The 20,173-nt window shown below is 56.2% G+C and overlaps 1 protein-coding gene across 3 annotated transcripts in view; it reads right to left on the bottom strand.

Moving 5' to 3' along the window:
• ST8SIA5 (ST8 alpha-N-acetyl-neuraminide alpha-2,8-sialyltransferase 5) overlaps positions 1–19,131 on the bottom strand; it is a 53,566-nt gene extending 34,435 nt beyond the window's left edge. The window contains exons 1-2 of one of the 3 annotated variants that reach the window (XM_080683173.1): positions 18,299–19,131; positions 7,623–7,730 (exon numbers count right to left, since the gene is read on the bottom strand). In XM_080683173.1, coding sequence (XP_080539299.1) covers positions 7,623–7,730; positions 18,299–18,429 — 239 coding nt within the window. In that variant the 5' untranslated portion in view covers positions 18,430–19,131. The remainder of the gene's footprint in view (positions 1–7,622; positions 7,731–18,298) is intronic. The other 2 variants (XM_080683174.1, XM_080683175.1) reach the window with 2 other exon arrangements.
• Between the last annotated feature and the right edge of the window lie 1,042 nt (positions 19,132–20,173).

Genomic DNA, 20,173 nt, shown 5'->3' with positions numbered 1-20,173 from the left:
GCCCTGCCCGCACAGTCAGCCTCCTCCCTGTGTCAGGGTGCTCACAGCCCTGCCCGCACAGTCAGCCCCCTCCCTGTGTCAGAGTGCTCACAGCCCTGCCCGCACAGTCAGCCCCCTCCCTGTGTCAGGGTGCTCACAATCAGCCCCCTCCCTGTGTCAGGGCGCTCACAGCCCTGCCTGCACAGTCAGCCCCCTCCCTGTGTCAGGGTACTCACAGCCCTGCCCGCACAGTCAGCCTCCTCCCTGTGTCAGGGTGCTCACAGCCCTGACGGCACAGTCAGCCCCTCCCTGTGTCAGGGCGCCCACAGCCCTGCCCGCACAGTCAGCCTCCTCCCTGTGTCAGGGTGCTCACAGTCAGCCTCCTCCCTGTGTCAGGGTGCTCACAGTCAGCCTCCTCCCTGTGTCAGGGTGCACACAGCCCTGCCCGCACAGTCAGCCCCCTCCCTGTGTCAGGGCGCCCACAGCCCTGCCCGCACAGTCAGCCTCCTCCCTGTGTCAGAGTGCTCACAGCCCTGCCCGCACAGTCAGCCTCCTCCCTGTGTCAGGGTGCTCACAGCTCTGCCCGCACAGTCAGCCCCCTCCCTGTGTCAGGGTGCCCACAGCCCTGCCCGCACAGTCAGCCTCCTCCCTGTGTCAGGGTGCCCACAGCCCTGCCCGCACAGTCAGCCTCCTCCCTGTGTCAGGGCGCCCACAGCCCTGCCCGCACAGTCAGCCTCCTCCCTGTGTCAGGGTGCTCACAGTCAGCCCCCTCCCTGTGTCAGGGTGCCCACAGCCCTGCCCGCACAGTCAGCCTCCTCCCTGTGTCAGGGTGCTCACAGTCAGCCTCCTCCCTGTGTCAGGGTGCCCACAGCCCTGCCCGCACAGTCAGCCTCCTCCCTGTGTCAGGGTGCTCACAGTCAGCCCCCTCCCTGTGTCAGGGCGCCCACAGCCCTGCCCGCACAGTCAGCCTCCTCCCTGTGTCAGGGTGCTCACAGTCAGCCCCCTCCCTGTGTCAGGGCGCTCACAGCCCTGCCCGCACAGTCAGCCTCCTCCCTGTGTCAGGGCGCCCACAGCCCTGCCCGCACAGTCAGCCTCCTCCCTGTGTCAGGGTGCTCACAGCCCTGCCCGCACAGTCAGCCTCCTCCCTGTGTCAGGGTGCTCACAGTCAGCCCCCTCCCTGTGTCAGGGCGCCCACAGCCCTGCCCACACAGTCAGCCTCCTCCCTGTGTCAGGGTGCTCACAGTCAGCCCCCTCCCTGTGTCAGGGCGCCCACAGCCCTGCCCGCACAGTCAGCCTCCTCCCTGTGTCAGGGTGCTCACAATCAGCCCCCTCCCTGTGTCAGGGCGCTCACAGCCCTGCCCGCACAGTCAGCCTCCTCCCTGTGTCAGGGTGCTCACAATCAGCCCCCTCCCTGTGTCAGGGCGCTCACAGCCCTGCCCGCACAGTCAGCCTCCTCCCTGTGTCAGGGTGCTCACAGTCAGCCTCCTCCCTGTGTCAGGGTGCTCACAGTCAGCCTCCTCCCTGTGTCAGGGTGCTCACAATCAGCCCCCTCCCTGTGTCAGGGCGCCCACAGCCCTGCCCGCACAGTCAGCCTCCTCCCTGTGTCAGGGTGCTCACAGTCAGCCCCCTCCCTGTGTCAGGGTGCCCACAGCCCTGCCCGCACAGTCAGCCTCCTCCCTGTGTCAGGGTGCTCACAGTCAGCCTCCTCCCTGTGTCAGGGTGCCCACAGCCCTGCCCGCACAGTCAGCCTCCTCCCTGTGTCAGGGTGCTCACAGTCAGCCCCCTCCCTGTGTCAGGGCGCCCACAGCCCTGCCCGCACAGTCAGCCTCCTCCCTGTGTCAGGGTGCTCACAGTCAGCCCCCTCCCTGTGTCAGGGTGCCCACAGCCCTGCCCGCACAGTCAGCCTCCTCCCTGTGTCAGGGTGCTCACAGTCAGCCTCCTCCCTGTGTCAGGGTGCCCACAGCCCTGCCCGCACAGTCAGCCTCCTCCCTGTGTCAGGGTGCTCACAGTCAGCCCCCTCCCTGTGTCAGGGCGCCCACAGCCCTGCCCGCACAGTCAGCCTCCTCCCTGTGTCAGGGTGCTCACAGTCAGCCCCCTCCCTGTGTCAGGGCGCTCACAGCCCTGCCCGCACAGTCAGCCTCCTCCCTGTGTCAGGGCGCCCACAGCCCTGCCCGCACAGTCAGCCTCCTCCCTGTGTCAGGGTGCTCACAGCCCTGCCCGCACAGTCAGCCTCCTCCCTGTGTCAGGGTGCTCACAGCCCTGCCCGCACAGTCAGCCCCCTCCCTGTGTCAGAGTGCTCACAGCCCTGCCCGCACAGTCAGCCCCCTCCCTGTGTCAGGGCGCCCACAGTCAGCCTCCTCCCTGTGTCAGGGTGCTCACAGCCCTGCCCGCACAGTCAGCCCCCTCCCTGTGTCTGAGTGCTCACAGCCCTGCCCGCACAGTCAGCCCCCTCCCTGTGTCAGGGTGCTCACAATCAGCCCCCTCCCTGTGTCAGGGCGCTCACAGCCCTGCCCGCACAGTCAGCCTCCTCCCTGTGTCAGGGTGCTCACAGTCAGCCCCCTCCCTGTGTCAGGGTGCTCACAGTCAGCCTCCTCCCTGTGTCAGGGCGCTCACAGCCCTGCCCGCACAGTCAGCCTCCTCCAAGTCTCAGCCCCCGAGGCCCACGCCAGGTGCCCGGGAGGGAAGGTAAGCCATGCCAACTGTGCTTGGTTTTTCCAGCACCCAGCCCAGAACACTGCCAAACCCGAGCCTCCGAATTCTTCCCAGCTGGATGCAGCCCAGGAGCGCTGTCCCTTTATTTATGTATTTATTTTTGTCCTTCCGCAGAAGTGAGATTGACCAGAAAGGCTTAGGCTAAGCCAGGCTGCACCACAGTGCGGGCGTGCAGACCCTCTGCTGCCTGGCCCCGCACAGCTGTCACCACATCTGGACGTCCACGATGCATCGTTCTTTCCTTTGGGGTGACCTTGCCACTGAGGGCTCCTCTTTGAAAGGCAGAAATCCCAGGAGGGTTTTGGGGGGTAATAATCAGGAAATACTAAGCACAGGGACTGGGGTAGAGGGTGACACATGGAAGATAAAAAGGGGGAAAGAGGAGAGGGGAGACGGGAGGCCCTACAGATCACCTTGCCTGTAGCGCCAAGGACAGCAGTCATTACGGGAAGGGAATATGTACGTAATTACCTACCTGAGTCACTATGGCATTTTATTACAGTCTAACAGCCGGGAGCCGAGGACAGGACTATACAAGATGGAGGACTTGGGAAGAAAGCTAAGGAGAGTCACCCAACCCTGGGTGACCTGCCCGCAGCCCAGAAGGGAGGATCCCTCCGTCCAGCATGGCCCGTCAGTGCTGGGGCCCCAGAGTCACACTGGACGGGGTGAGTGCCGGCTCCTCCACCCAGCACCTGGAAGTGGTGACTCAGTTTCCTCATCTGTAAAGGGGGCAATGACAGCAGCCGCCCGTAAGGTCTGAGGGTGAGGATTAAATGCAGCAAGAGGCCTGGCACACAGCCCCCAATAGTGCTTGGCCACGGGCATCGCCTGTGGAGGTCCAAGCCAAGTCTCACCCCTCCACGGAAGCGCCTCTGACTTCCGCTCTGAGCCCTTGGAGCACTCGCCATCTGGCCCACACAACTTATTGCCTCATTATATACTGTCTTGAGACAATTAGGGAACAATTCAACACAGCATAATCAAGTGCTGAACTGAATTCCATCACTTCCTTCCTGCTCTGAAATACGACTATTCCAAACCCCATATTGTGCAGTGCACGCTAGATACACACACAGATAGATCTCAGCCGAGAGGACTCGGGCCCAAGTAGCCAACCCTCAGCTTGGGGCTTGCTCTTTTCTCCTGTGGCCATGCTACCCACCCACTGGGCAGCCCCTGGCCCCCAGCTTGAAGCCCAACTGCACAGGGAGAATGCTGTCCCAGGAGCAGGCGGCTTAGGTGAGTGGCAGCGTGGCCAGCTCTGCGCCGGACCCCAGAGGGAAGTGCTCCTGAAGCTGCCTTTGCACACCGCCCCCTGCCATCCTACCCCAGACCAGGATGCCCAAGGCTGTGTAGAGCCTGGGAGAAGCGGCCGATGAGGCCAGCCAGCGAGGCCACTTGTGGGCTGGTCTAAAGACAGAGGGCCCAGGTCCAGCCCAGCTCTCTGGGGCGGGGCTGGAGGGGCTCCTGGGGTTAGAGGGATGCCTGAGCAAATGCAGAAGGGTTTACGCAAACTGGAGGAGAGTCCTCCGTGTGGGTAATGATAGAAATAGCCCTCTGCACAGACACATCTCACAGAACGTCCAATTAAAGGGGCTATCAGGGGAGGCTTCAGGGAGGAGGTGGGGCAGGAGGTGGAAACTGCAGGGAGGACAGGACTTGGATGGGGAGCAGGGTGCAGTTGGCAGACGCTGAGTGAAGCCCTTCATGCTGTGGCTCTGGGCCAGGCTGAGAGCTCGTGCCTGGGGGACTCCTGCCTCGGCTGCCCTCAGCCCCTGTGACTGGGGGGGGGGGGGGGGGGGTGTCTTTTCCCTGGGATGTCCTGAGGCAGGGGCGCAGCGCTGCCTGCCCAGCAGGACCAAGTCACAAGGACACTGCTGCCTTCCGCCACCCTCTGCGTGGTCACTGGCCAGGTTAGAGGGGCCAAAGCACTCAGCTGGCCCGGAGGACAATGCTGCCTCCCTTCTCCTCCTCCTCCCCGTCAACCTTTCCCAAACTTGTGACGCTCTGGGGCGGGTATCTGGGAGGGTTTCTCGGTCAGTTATTGCAGGAGTACATAATCTGCCTTCATGCCATCTCTCCTTATACAACCCTCGCCCCCACCTCAGTCTCCCCCTCCCACCCTGCCATGCAGAACTCAGGCCACCCTACCACCTGCGCTTCTCAAGAGAACATCCTCTGACCATTCCAAACTGTGAACGGGTCTATGCTTTCCAAGTGCATTCCCTTCCGGGGATTAATTTTCAAAGACAGTGCCGGGAGAGGACAGGGCTTAATCCAGAGGAATAAATCTCTAAGGGAGAATTCAGGGACAGGGACACTGAAGTTTGCTTTCTTATCAATTAGCAGGCCCCTGCCTAACTCCTTCTTCTACTCAAGTACCATTTTCTGAGCACCTACGGCATGGCCGGTGCTGAGAACGCAAAGATGGAGAGGCACAATAGCGGGGAGATGGAAACATCAGCACCTGACGTGAGAACTGTCCAGGAGCTTCCTGCTTCTTCAAAGTGCCCACTTAAACAGAAGCACTTGCTAATTAAAACGTATTCCCATCTGCTCATTAAAGCAGGTCCCCTAAGGCACTTATTGGACAACACGTTTGGACTTAAACTTGAAATTAGTCAAGCTAAATGTCCATGTATGTCTTATAACTCACTTCCCAGTGCGGCCTGGACTCTGCCCAGCTCATGTCCAACGAGAACCCCTGACCAGCAGCGCCTTCGCGAGCACTCTCTCGCCTGCACTTCCCTTGTGGTCACTGGGACATGCTCCTTCTCCTCGTGGTCACTGGGTGCGTATACAATTTGTGAGTCGTTTGCTTTTTTGCCCCTCTTTATCTTCTGGTTTTATATATATGGCAGCTTCTGACTTCCCTTCCAACTCTGTACCACACTTCAACACACCACACAACTATACAGAACAAAAGACAGCGGGTGGTGAGTTCCTCAGTAGGTGAAGGATACCACCACCTGGTCACACATGCCAGGCACGTGCCCCGGGATGGCGTACTCCGCTCTGCAGGGCCCTCGCCAGGGCGTCCCAGTGCCTTCCTTCCCCAAGCCCTGCCAACCTGGTGCCAGGAGCTGTCCTGCCCATTCTGAAGAAGGCGGAGGCTGCTCCTGCATTGAGGTAGAAAAATCCCAGTCATATGGGTCAGTTCTATGGTTTCTCACAGATGTGGGTACTGCTGCGGTCAACCAATAATTGGGATCTGAAATGGGAACTGCCCCAAAGCTCGGGACGTGTGGTCATCCCATTTCTAAGGGAGTCCTTGTGCAATGGCGGCTCTCCAGAAGGAAATCAACTCAGCTGGTGACAACACAGAATAAAGGTGCCTTAACTCCCCACCAGCCCCACATGCTGGGGTCTCTGACCCTGAGTCCAGCTGACAAGGAGGGAAGGCTGCCCAGTCCCTGAGGGAAGAAGAGAAAAGGGGGGCGGGGGGTGACAGGAGACCGGTTGCAGAAAGGAAGTGGAGGAGAGAGGCAGGAAATGGGACAGAGGGAGAAAAGTGGACCAAGAAAGGGTGGCGGAAAGAAAGGGAGAGCGAGCATAGGTGAGGCAAGAGAGGCCGAGAAATTAGAGGCAGCATTGCGGAAAGGAGGGAGAGAGAAGCTGCTGGCAGTGGGGAAAGCTAGACACAGCCCTTGTGCAGTGGTCTCAGCCACTGTCCAGGGGCGGCTGCCCAAACCGGCCGCCAGGAGCCAGTCCCGTCTTGCTCAGTGGATTAGCACTTTCCACGGAAAGCTCTCCACGAGCTCTGAACCTTCCCAGGCAGGCAGACACTTGCTGACTTGGCGAGACCACCCCCCATCTGCATGGGCAGGTCTCACAGCGAAGGGCCGACGTTGGAGCCTCAACATTTGGAAGGGACAACTCTGGACTCCTCACTCTCGCTGGTGACATCCCAGGGGCCAGAGGCTGGCCAGAGCCCCCAGCCCACACCTTCGGGAAGACCTGAGCTCCTGACAGGCCCTGATCCCGGTCCCAGCCCACAGGCCTGTCTGTGGACACCCCCCTCACTGAGTGCTTATATTACAGCCATATCTTTCATCTTCCAGAGCCCTGGACAGAATCGTAAGCACTGGGGGTCCCTGAAGAACACACTACTTCTCTGCAGGGCGGTTTAATGTTTTGGTGTCAGTATTAACAGCAGTAGACACACTCAGGCCTCTTTCCCAGGGAAACAGACTGAGAGTCAGCCGGTACTTAGAGATGCAAAAATGAAGGAACAAAACAATTTAATCAGCCCCTGGAAACCCTCGGTTCCAGCCACACCCAGCTCCAAGCAGAGCATGCATCCTGCCTGAGAATATTCTGTTTTCTTTCATTCAACAAATGATTACTGAACTCCCACTGCTGAGCATGCAGACTGCCTTAAATCACTGATTTTTAGCTCCAAACACCACAGCAGATCGAGAAGAAATAACCACGTGATGGTATGAATGTCAAATCTCAGTTGCAGTCTTGATGGAAACAGTCCCCAGCCAAGGTCACCCTCACCGGTGGGCGGAGCCGTCGGAACCGCCTTCACAGTGGGATTTCAGACGAGCAGGGAGCCCAGCTGCCACCCACCCCTGCTGCCACCCCCACACACCCGGACACACCTGCAGGCTGATATTCAAAATCCTTGCGGCAGGTATGAACTGAGGCCCCACCTCAAATGGAGGCTTGAGACCCAGGCTTCCTCCCAGCCCACCCCCAAGAGAAGGGGGCCAGTGAGTCCCTACTTGGTTGTGGTTGGGTCCTAGCCCTCGCCCCTCATGTCAAAGGACACAAGTCAGGATCCCAAGATGCAGTGAGCTTTGAGCCACTGCGCCAAGCTGGCTTCTTCCCGGAGGGCAGCTCTGGGGGTGAGCCACGGGGTGGGGGCTGCAGGGTCACCCCGACAGGCTTCCCCCTCCCTGGTTATTCGCCCGGGTCTGTACCTGGAGCTGGAGTCACTGCCGCCGGGTGACTCTGGGTCGTCCGTGACATTAAAGAGCCCCGTCCAATTGTCCAGCTGGTCGCCACTCTGCCAACCAAACTGGAGGCCTCTGGCAAGAGAACGAGGCAGTCGGTACTCACGCTCAGGTGCTGGGTGAAGCCTGTCTACCAGAGAGCCACGTGCTGTCGTGTGCCCAGTGGCACATCACCTCGATCACACGCTCAGTGGGGACGAGGGTGATGGCCAACCGTGGGGGTGATGATAATAAACCTTTGCGGGGTTCTCTGCTCGTCTGCATCCCCTCATCGCACCTTTACCGGCAGAGCTGAGGTTTCCCATTGCACACAAGGGAAACTGAGGCTCAGCCAGGCCCAGGTCACCGTGCCCTCCTGCCTCCCAAGTGGTGTGTCCCTCAGTTCCCGCCTCTAGACGCCTACACCACAGGAGCCCCTCATCGCCACACGGTCCTCAGAGGCCAGGCACACTGCAAAGCTTTTCATGAAACCTATGTTTCCAACATAGGACACGCCTCCTAGTTTAAGATGCTGGACTCAAAGCACCAGGTCCTCTCTGCTCCCTCCCCAAACCTGGCTGAAAGGATAGCAAAGGGATAAATAAGGACCTGGGCTTGGAGCCAGGGCTAGAAGGGGGCGAGGGACAACACTGGGGGAGATGAAAAGCAGGTGGGGAGCCCTGACTGTCCACAAGAAGCAAGTCTGTTCCCCTCGCACAACTCAGGAAGCCGGGGCGGATCCGTAGTGCCCTCACTCTCCCTGCACAACTCCCCTTGGACCGTGTGGACTGTGACACACCCTGGCTAAGACATCCCATAACTACCCAACCAGACGTTAATATTTATGTTCCCGCGAAGTGCTTCACTTCCACCAGGGAGCGGAGTCAGGCCTCCGGAGAACAGAAGGGGAAGAGGGAAGCTGCGGAGCGAGGGTGTGCGTCCTGCCTGCCAGGGTAAGTGCCTGGGAAGGTAGGAAGATAGTCACCCCCACCCCCAATAAAATGGCACTGTGCTCAGGTTCCCGAAAGATGCTAGAAATTCAGACCACTATCCCAGGTTTTCCATGCTGACCCACTCATTCAAGCTTGAAACACACCGCAGACCAAATACTCCTAGCAGCCGGGGACCCCACGGGTGGCCCCTCCTTCTATCATTTTGCTGGATCCTGACCTTAGTCCAAAGAGGGAGACCAAGTGGGCCTCACCCATCACAGATGAGGAAACTGAGGCAGACAGTGGGAAGTGGCCTTTCAGGAAAGTTCTGGCTCCCATCCCACACAGCATCTTTAGGGTCTCCCAGATTGATGGCTGGGTCAGCAACCTCAGCTGCTGCCTCACGCACCAGACGTGCCCACCATTGCAAAAGGCCCCCACAGAGGGAGCCCAGGTGGGAGCCTTTGGGAGCTCTGCCTGCACCAGCCCGTTCCCTCCCACTCCACAAAGCGTACAATAGAAATGCAAATGACTAAGCTGCTATGATTACAAGGATAACCTTGAGTTTGGCTCCATTTGAAAAAAATAATAATAAAAGAAGAAAATCGTTCACAAAACATCAGTACTTACCTTTCCTGGGGGGATAACCTATTGCATTAGTCATTTGTATCCTCTCTCCCCTGGTCCGAGAAGGGAGCTCAGCTTCATCACCCCTCTGACTTGAGGGCCAGGTGGGGTGTTGGGGCTGAAAGAAGCCCTGCTAGGCCATTCTAAAGGGAAGCACGAGGGCCTTCGAGCCTGGGAGGGCCGGGTGGAGGGGTGGGTGGAGGGCTGGGTGAATGTCATGAGACCACAGCTGAGCAGAAAGTTCCTCGGGCCCAGGAAGCCCCTCTGCTATGGTGGCTTGGGGTTCCTCCCCTAGGTCTCCCCTTAAATGGACAGCAGGACCCAGAGAGACTAATGCTTCGGGACCTCAGGAGGCTAGACCCAGAGCTCTAGAAGCCTCCAGAGAGCAGTGAGCAGATGGGCTGAGGCTGGGGTGGCCTGGGGAGTCCCCCCAATCTTTGTTCCTTAGGAGCCTCCATGACCTTCACATGACCCTGAGGGGGGTGAGGTGAAGGGAAGGCTCCTCAATAATGACAGACTAAATTTCCCACCAGCTGGTGGCTAAGGTTTAGTCTTTTCCTTAATCACAAGAAAATGAGGCAATGAGCCATTTCTTTCAAACCGAGCTTGCGAAATGAAATGCATAAACACGCTTCTATTATTAATCAGCAAATCACTTGCATTGTACCTCGCAGCTGACTGAGGATTGATAGATCCTCCCTTCCCCCAACTGATGGATGGAGTATGATGTAACCTGCACCTGCGGCCTGGACATTCCTGAGCACCTAACCAGGCACTTTATGTGGACTATACATTGAACCACCAATCAGCACCTGCCAAGTACCCTAAGCTCTTGATTCCCAAGTACCTAAGTGCCTAATCGTGTGCCTTATATGAAACCACCAATCAGCGTGTGCTGAGTACCCTAAGCCCCATCCCTTCCCATTCCTCCCCTCAAAAGGCGTGTTCACCTCTGCACATGTGCCTGTTCTCCCCTTGCAAGACAGCCTGGCAGGGTCCTTCTCCTCTAATCAAGCCTGTAGTCCTGGTTTTTCAGCCTCTCTCTCATTCTTTCAAGGATATCTTGGCTTTATCCATTCGTGCTATTTTATTTTATGATATATGTCTACATATCAAATATTTATTGTGTTGTACTATTCTAAACTTATCGCATAGCCATGCCAGGCTGGGTGCTGGGGTTTAACAGTGAGCGAACTAACTGAGCCCTGCCCCCGGACGCCCAGTTTCTACGAGAGGGAGACAGATGCAGCAGTTATGAGCTAAGAGGTGACACGCTGTGTAATGGGTCAGATGTTGGAAATGCTGTGGGAAAAAGGGAAGGGAGGCAAGGGGGGCAGGAGTTTGGGGTGAGTAAGGAGTGCTCCTCCACATGGGGAGGGCTTCCTCCTGAGAAGGTGCGTCTGAGCAGGACACGAAGTGGGTGATGCGCCCCGAGGAGGATAATCTGTTGCAATGGCCCTGGGTGAGAGTGTGGGGCTTATTCTGGGGCTGGCAAGGTGCTGCCGGCAGCTGGGGCTGGATGGGTGAGGGGCAGCTGGCAGGTGATGTGGCATTAGTTCAGAGAAGCAGCGCCCCCTTCCTGTGGTCCCTCAAAGCCATCTAGGAGGGAGGTAGGCCCCATCTGCTGAGGAGCACCCAGGAGTCTAGTGCTGGGCCCTTCCTGGGGCGCCCAGATTGCCCTCCTTCGCCTCCCACAGTGCTCTGCCCTCCGCAGGCCACATAAGGGGTGGGTGGGTGGTCAGGGGACACCTGGCAGAGAAGGTGCTGGGACCTGCCCACCCAGGTCAGAGCGGAAAGGCCCGCCAGCTGGGACACCTTCTCAGCGGGATGAATGGGCACAATGACCAGTTCCACGTGCCCCCGCCCGTCTTGGCTCCTGACTCACTGGTGACTCATGATTTCCCTGTGAAGCATCAGATGCTAACATTCCCCCCAGAAGAACCTCAGGGGGAAAGGGGAGTGGGTTCAGCCCCAGGGTTCACCTACGGGCCCTTCATTTGGGCAACAGAGAGGATGCTGAGTGAGGGCCTCCTGAGGAAGAAGAGGAACGGGCTACTCCTCAGGCTGATCCCCACGCTCTCCATCTCCAGAGGGGAAAGGAGGAGGGGCAGAGCAAGTGGCAGGCCCTGTTGATGGGAGGAGGGTCTACAGGCAGCAGAGGGCTGGCTTCTTTGAGAGACCCTGGCCTGCGACCAGGGTGCTGGTGAGCAGACGAAGCCGCCCCCCACTCCGGTTCTAAGGCCTGTGGCTACTAGTAAGTGCCTGGGGCAGGGCCCAGGGGGAGTCCAGAGCTGGCAGTGTCAGGGTGGGGCAGGGAGAGTGCACACGGGGGCACACAGCCGTGGGAAGGGTCCAGAGAGAGAAACTGGACAAGCTCCAGGCACTGCTCTGGGACCACCTCACCACCCCCTCCCTCTGCACCCCAGAGGAACCTGGGCCCCTCCCCCCAGGCCAACCTCCAAACAGTCCAGCTCCCTGGCCTGACATCCCAGACCTGCAGTGCCTGCCCAACCTCCCCTGGGGGCCAGAGCCACACGCATGGGCACCCAGACCATCCACTAATGCCAGGCCCCTTTCCAGCTACTCTTTGTTAAATAGTCAACATTGATTTCAAGGAGGCGCACACACCAGCCTTCCAGCTCTCCTCTGGCGCTCGGTCCCCTAACTGTGATGTTACCTGGCTACTCACCACTCTGATTACTGTCTCCTCTGAAACCTACAAGATTTATAGTCTACGCCACACAATTATGAATGTATCTGAACTGTCTTACGTATTTTTCATATTTGTCTCTTTCAGAAGATCCTCAAAGGCATGAATCATACCTAATAATTCTTTAGTAGCATTCCCTCTTCCCAGACACAAAGCTGAATGCTCCTTGATGGTTAGAAAAAAGCTTTGGGACTTCCTCTGCATGCATCCATTCATTCAACAATTAATGCCAGGCACTGTGCTAGGTCCTGGGAATTCAGGGATGAATACAACATCTCTTACAAGGGCCTTACAAGCTGTGTGACCTTATACAAGTTACTCACCCTCTCTGAGTATTACATGAGGATGATCATATCTGTTTAACAGAACTATGGTGAGGATTAAATGAAATAATCCTCATTCAGGATTATCTGCTTAGGTCAGAGCCTGGCTCATGATCTCTTAGTGAATGTTAATAATTAACATTATTACCTGATGAATCCGTCACCTGTAGGTGTGTATGTGTATGTGGGGGGCGGGGGGCGGGGGGAATCCCTACACATAGGGTTAAGGGCTAAATTAGAAAATTACTGGGTGAGAGATTATTAAATGAGAAGTGAATGAGCCTGGATAAGTCAGAGAGGAGAAGCCAGATCCTCTAAGACAGTGGTTCTCAACCTCTCTCATGCTGCGACCCTTTAATACAGTTCCTCAAGTTGTGGTGACCCCCAACCATAAATTTTTGTTGCTACTTCATAACTGTAATTTTGCTACTGTTATGAATCGTCATGTAAATATCTGTGTTTTCCGATGGTCTTAGGCGACCCTGCTAGTGGTTCTCAACCTGTGGGTCGCTACAAAATGACAGTTATGAAGTAGCAACGAAAATTATTTTATGGTTGGGGGTCACCACAACATGAGGAATGTATTAAAGGGTGGCGGCATTAGACAGGTTGAGAATCACTGCAAAGGTAAACACTTCCAGAAAGTACAAATGTCAAAAAGAAAAAGACTAGAAAGAAATGGGCAAAGGAATAGAGAGAGAGGGCAGCACTGTCCCCTGGGGGACACTGGGGAAGGGACAGGAAGCTACTATCTACCACTAGTGCAGGCTGGGCACACAGCAGGCCCGGGTCAGGACTAGAGTGAGCAAGCAAGGCTCCCAGGGTACAAATGAGGGCGGCCCCATCTCAGACTCGTGCAAGCGCAAGCATGTCAAACATGCGGCCCGCCGGCCACGAGTTTGACATGCTTGACAGGGTCAGCACACAGGAGGGAGCCTCCTTCCATTTTGTCCCTTTGGTGCCTTGCTGCCTCCCCCTCGTCCCAGCCCTGCAGCAGGTACTCGGTAAAAGCTTGCTCTGACCAGCAAAACTGTTGTTGGGACAGCATAGGACACACCTCAGGTGGCTGTCAGCTCAGTTCCTTCCTCCTCTCTAGGGCACCCTCCCCCTCCGGACCCACCCCTGCATCCATCCTCTGGCCCATGGTCCCCACCTCCGGGGCTGTGCCTGTTCCTCTGGGCCGTGGGACCGAAGTCTCTGTCCCTGGTGAGGGGACATTGGCGTGGCGATGACAGCACTTTGAATACATACTTTGGACACAGCACCAAGTCAGGTTGTACTTTTCCTTGACCCAGTTTCTTAACCTCAAGTCTCAGGCCGGCACCAGCCGCGCGCAGGCAGCCCAGATCGGCACCCGGGAGGCGCAGGAGAGGAAGGTGAGGGAAGACAGCGCACCGGAGAGTCCGCTCTGCAAAGGGGGACAAACGCCCAGCTCAGCTCCAAACGCCCAGCTCAGCTCCTGGCCTGTGCAGCCGCCCAGAAAGCAAGAGGGCCGTGCTGGGGGGAAGTGCTGAGTCCAGGCAGCACAGCACTAGGAAGGCTGAGCCGGAAGGACACTGTGGGCTGGGACCCGGAGGAGAAGCAGGTTTGGACTGGCAGAGAGGCGGCTGGGAAGGCACGCAGTGGGGACACTGGGTGGGTAAAGGCACGGCCTCAGGACAGCCGTGCTGTGGGTCCGAGACCCCTGGCTGACAGCAGCGATGCTCTCCTTAAAGAGTGGGGCTCAGGCCCAGACTTTCAGGCCCAGACTGACCCCAGGAGTGAGACTTGTGTTTGGGGAGGAGGAGGGGATGAGGCACTTCCATTTCCCGCAACATGGCAGATGGAAAAAGCCTCGGTGGCTGGTGCCCCTTAGGAATGAACGGTTCCTTCCTCACCTGCCCGGGTGCAAGGAGCTGGCGCCCAGCTCTCGGGCCCCTCTGGGAACCTGGGAATCGTCTCAGGGGAGTCAACTGGGCCAAGGTCACACCATCCTCCAGGGGCAGCCCACATCCAGTGACTGAAAACTCAAGACATGCCGAAACCGGTTTGGCTCAGTGGATGGAGCGTCGGCCTGTGGACTGAAAGGTCCCAGGTTCGATTCCGGTCAAGGGCACGTAACTTGGTTGCGGGCACATCCCCAGTAGGAGGTGTGCAAGAGGCAGCTGATCGATGTTTCTCTCTCATTGATATTTCTAACTCTCTATCCCTCTTCCTTCTTCTCTGTAAAAAATCAATAAAATATATATATTAAAAAAAAAAAAAATTAAAAAAAAAAAAAAAAAAAGACATGCCGAAACCGGTTTGGCTCAGTGGATGGAGCGTCGGCCTGTGGACTGAAAGGTCCCAGGTTCGATTCCGGTCAAGGGCATGTACCTTGGTTGCGGGCACATCCCCAGTGGGGGGTGTGCGGGAGGCGGCTGATCGATGTTTCTCTCTCATTGATGTTTCTAGCTCTCTATCCTTCTCCCTTCCTCTCTGTAAAGAATCAATAAAATATATTTTTTTTAAAAAAAAAAAAAGAAAACTCAAGACAGAGGCAGGAAGACCTGGCTGCAGGGCTCCCTATGGGGTGGCCAGGGCCTTCGCGGGGGCCCGCACGTGGCTCAGTTTCTCCCTCGGCTCAGTCTCCCTTCTTCAGGCGTAGATTCAAGAACACATCTTACTAAGCATGCTGCTCGCGTCTCTGGTTGAGGGTCTGCTTTCCACGAACCCCCTCTGCAACATCCCCACTAAAACACTGAAAGAACGATTAAAATGTGTATCGATGCCTTCCTAAACGGATGAATAATCTGGCAAGGAACAAAGTAGTAGATGAGTTCTAAGCCAGTAGCTGCCTTAGGGATCTGCCAATCCCCATAATTCATGCCTTCCTTTTAAAGGCCATTATATTATTTTAACAAGCAAGTACTAATCCAATGGAAGCTGTCTCATTATATTATATTCGACAAAACGTCTCAAAGCATTACTAGAAATAAAGTCACTATATTATAATAAAAGATTCAGTTCATTAGGAAGACGATAGATCTAAACTAGTATGCATCTAATCATATCACTCCAATCTGCATAATGTAAAAGCTGATAGGAGAAACTGATAAATCCACTATCACGGAGGAAGATTCCATCACACATCTTTTAAAAATTGATAGATCAAGCAGAACAAACAGAAAACATCAATAAGGATACAGAAGAATCACATTTTTCAAGTATACACAAAATAGTTACAAAAATTAACCACCTACTAGACCACAAAGCAAATCTCAATAAATTTTCAAGGATCAACATTATAAATACCATGTTGTTCTACTACAATGCATTTGGGTTAAAAATTCATAAAGATAAGTAAAGCCCTAGCCAATTTGGCTCAGTGGCTAGAACGTGGGTCTGCAGACCAAAGGGTCTCGGGTTCGATTCTGGACAAGAATATGAACCTTGGTTGCAGGCTCCTCCCAGGCCTGAGCCCTGGTCAGGGCTCATGCAGGAGGCAACCAATCAATGTGTTTCTCTCACATCCATGTTTCTCTCTGTCTTCCCCTTTCCCTTCTACTCTCTCGCAAAAAAAAAAAAAAAAAAGGATCAATGGAAAAATATCCTTGAGTGAGGATTAACAACAACAACAAAAAGGTAAGTAAAAAAAGAATTTGGAAATTTTAGAGCATTTCTAAACTTATGAGTGAAAAAATGATAATAGAAATTAGAAAATACTTGAAATTCAAAATAATGAAAGTACTTCTTCTAGTTACTATGTGTATGACCTTGAACAATTACTTAGCCTCACTGTGCCTTAGTTTCCTCACCTATAAAATGAGAGCAGTAATAGTGTCTATTACTTGTTAGAATTCACTTGGACCAGGACCTGGCATGTAGTAATGCAATATAATTCTGAGTTGTTATCATCATCATCTCAAAACTGAATGGCTATAACTAGAGAACTATTTAGAGGAAATTACATAACCTTACAAATTTACATTAGAAAATAATAAAGACTGAAAATTAGAGAGATAAGCATCCAACTTAAGAAGTTAGAAAAAGAACCTGGCTCAGGGTCAGGGTGGCTCCATGAAGTGTTAACCAATGGTGAGGCCAAGTGCTGCAGTGTGGGTAGGGCCACACATGGGAGAGGTGAGAGGAGGCGGTGTCACTTCTCTGCACCTCTGGTGCTGTCTTCTTTATTCTGGATGTGCCCTACACCAATCTTATCCTTCCCTCCAGGACCCGCTCAGGTTCCACCTCCTCCGGGACGCCTACCCTGACTGCTTCAATCCAGTGGTGCCTCCCTCCTCAGACATTTTAACACTTGCTTCATAGCTGTCTCATGTGGTCATTTTGTTCCCCCAAACAGAATTCAATCCCCCTGAACACCAGGACCACATCGTTCTGGCACCCTTCCAGAATCAGGCACCTATAGGCTTTGCTTGCTTGATTGGATTAACCAGGTCCCTGGAGTAAGGCCAGGGGCGGTGGCGTCTGAGACTTAGGGGCCCAGGGTCTCTGTGTGAGGGAGGATGAGAACAACTGGAATGCCCACGGAACCCCGAGCAGCTAGCCCGTCCACCCAGGACCAGAGCAAGCAGTAGCAGTTGAGTTGACATTTGCCATGGTCACTGATATTCTCCCACTTTTGATAAGGCAGCAGGGATCCCTGCGGCCCCTCCGGTTCTAGGTAGGTGCCAGCAGGGGGCAGGAACCCAGAGCCACCCTGCTGAGGAACAAGTGCAGCAGGGGAGGGCTGCAGCAGGCTATGTGGGGCCCCCGCTGTCCTTGAATACGGACATGGTTAGGGGGAGGGGGCAGTAACCAAATGAGGAAGCAGGCCCAATGGGCTCCAACAAGCCCGGAAATTCTCGGGAAATGTCCTTTAAAGCCTCAGCACCATGCTCAACCGCCTCCCACCAGGAAGAACACTGCCTCGGACAGGCCAGAGCAGTGGCAGTCTGGAAGCAAATGTCCAGACAAGGGACCTCACATCCCCAGCCCTGGGACATAAAGGAGGTGGCTGGCTTTCTTACTCGCACCAGGGTCTCCGCAGCAACCTCACTCACCCACTCCCACGCGGGCCCAGAATGGGGGGCACAAATGATGGAAGAGAACTGTTGTATTATTTGGAAGTTTAGGGAAGAAATGGGATGTTTACATAGCGAGAGAGGCGTTTTGTTTTCTATCAGCCTGGGGGAGGGCAGTGAGCGTGGGGAGACACTGGCAGGAAAGGAGAAACCTCCAACAGGAAGGAGAGGTGGGCTCTTTGCGAAAGAGGTTCTGAGAGGCGCTCTTCCCAGGCCCTGAAAGCAGGCAGAGTAACTAACCCTAAGCTCTCCTCCTCAGCGGGCAGGGCAGGGCAGAGCGGGAACCGAGGCTGGGCCTCAGTCTCCGTGACACATCCTACTGCTCTTTCCCTTAATGGAGTTTGCTGGTGGATGTGTGTGTGTGTGTGGGGGGGGGGGGGGGGATGCAGAGCCCAAGGAAGGGAGAGTTAACTCCTGGGGCAGGTCTGACCTTCTGCGTAAGGATGAGAAAGGACCATCTGTTTCAGAAGGGATCAGGCTGTGAGTTTCACAGATCCAGAGGTTTGTAAATTCACCCTCCCTGTCGCATCGCATCAGCCCACTATCACCCGACGCTCCTGGGGGAGGGAGGGATATGCTTCTCTCCCAAGGGTCCCCACAAGTTCAGTGCTCGCCAGGTAATCCACTCCGGTTTTGAGCCTCCCTCTCCCGGGAGCCTCCCCTCCAGCCACATGGCATGGCACTGTAGATTTGGGGGACACCCATCTGGCCCCTGCGGCCGCTCAGGACAGTCAAATGGATTTATTGTCAGCGTGGCCCCTCAGAATTCTAACCTGTCCCCCGTTTCTCACAACAGAACAAAGTTGCTGAGCCCCTCGGGCCGCGCTGGGCAGGCGCTCTCTTCTGGCTGGGAGGAGAGATGCGCTTTGGAGCAACACCGTGGCCAAAACCAAAGGTGACGCGGAGGTGCCCAGGGCTAAGCGCAAACCCCACGGTCACTCACCCCCGGACGCCCGGTTGGACGCCGCAGACGCCACCTGGGCTCGCCCGCGGGCTCCACGCACTCCCACCCGCACGCGTACTTTCTCACCTCTTGATGTAGTTCCTGCCATATAAGATCTGTTGCAGCAAAGTCACCAAGGCGAAGGCGCAGATGAAGATGAAGAGCAAAGTTCGGTTCCCCAACAAATCCCTGTTCACCGAGGGGTCTGCGTAGCGCATCCTGGCGGCCGCTGGCGCGCGGCGGGGCGTGGCAGGCACTGGCGCCGGGGGGTCCCCGCAATCACGCGCGGGGCCCGGGGGCGGGGGTGCACAAGACCGACTAGGCAGTCAGGCGGATGAGGACTTCTTGGGGCAAAGTTTCCGGCTGGCGTAGCGGGCATAGGGGGCAACCGAGCATCACCAGCACCGGGGCAGCGGGCAGGGCAGGGCTGGGCTGCAGGGAGCTCGGCTGCGCCCGGGCCTTCCCTCCACTGCCTTCACCTCCACGCGCCAGTGCCCGGCATCTGCCGATTTCCCGGCGAGGGGCAGCTCCTGGTGCCCCAAGCGCAGGACGGCCCCTCCCGCGGAGGTGGCGGCCAATGAGCAGCGGGGCCCGGGCGCCGTCCGCCTGTGCGGCTCGGAGCGCGGCGCACCGCCCCCTCTGGTCGGGCCGGATCGCGGTTACCCTGCGCGGTGCCCGGCTCCGGAGGGCCAGGTCCGATCCCCGCAGCGAGGGAGCGCGAAGGTTGGCCTTCGGTCCTGCGGATGGGAAGTGGGGGACAGAACGCCCGGACAGTCTGGCTGTCGGTGCAGAGGGGGAGGCGTGAGCCGGGTTTGAATAGCAGAATTAAAAAACGGGGCAGGAAAGGAAAGGGAGGCCGAGCTGCGGTGCTGGGCTCGCTGGAGGGGAACATTTGCATGCGGCGCGCCGGGCACTGAGTCACCGCGCGGCCTCGGCCTCGCGCTCTCGGGGAGATTTCTCCGGAGAACGCGGAGCAAGGTCAGCCGGGCAGCCCTTCAAGGACGCGCGCGGCTCCTGCATGCTGATGGCCCAGGCGCCCAACTCCTGCGAGGAGGAAATCCAGGGGCTCTCGCCTCCTCTCCCTCCCAACTGCAGCTCTTGGCTGTTCATCAAAGACCTTGTTGTCACCGAGACACTGGGACCTTGTCTCGTCGCTGGAACCACTCGTAAATCTTAGGTCAGGCAGCTGGCCGCCTTCGAGTACCACAGTCCCCAACGCGTTAGTCAGTCACTAAATAGAAAGGTTTGTACTTCAAGAGTGCACACCAGGGAAAATGAACACAAATGCAATGTCAAGACGTGCCTCTTCAGAAATCCTCACCCCTGAATGCGCTCCCCTTTCCTCCCACGGCCTCCTCCCCACCCCGCCCCACGCAAGCGACAGCCCTGTCATCCCGACACGCAGCCTCCCCGCGCCTGGGGGTCACGTGCCCGCGGGGCGTCGCCACTGAGCCCTGGCTGGAAGATTCTAGGGCGCCCCTTCCCAGGGCCTCCAGCCTCTGGGGAGAGGGAGGGTGTTCTAGAGTCAGGTCAGGGATTCAACTCTGATAGCATCAAGAAAAAGAACTTTGGTGGAGAAGCGCCCAGACTCCAATGCTCTGGCCTTGGCATTTAATAGTTTCCTCTTTTTTTAAAAAAAAAAAAATATATATGTATTTTTATTGACTTCAGAGAGGGAGGGAGAGAGAGAGAGAGAAACATCAATGATGGGAATCATTAATGGGCTGCCTCCTGCACACCACACACTGGGGAGGGAGCCTGCAACCCAGGCATGGGCCCTGACCAGGAATCAGATGGTGATCTCCTGGTTCATAGGTCAATGCTCAACCACTGCACCTTGCTGGCCAGGCCAGATAGGGTTTTTAACTAAAAAAATAAGACATAAACATTTGTATAGCCCATTATTATAATAAACCTGATATTTGTTTGTGTCTTACACATCAAAAAGTGCTTGCTCTTGCA

Source organism: Plecotus auritus (assembly GCF_963455305.1).
Source record: "Plecotus auritus genome assembly, chromosome: 8".
In the NCBI taxonomy this organism is placed as follows: domain Eukaryota; kingdom Metazoa; phylum Chordata; class Mammalia; order Chiroptera; family Vespertilionidae; genus Plecotus; species Plecotus auritus.
Note: the sequence above shows the minus strand (reverse complement) of the source record. Positions and strands in the feature narration are given on the sequence as shown.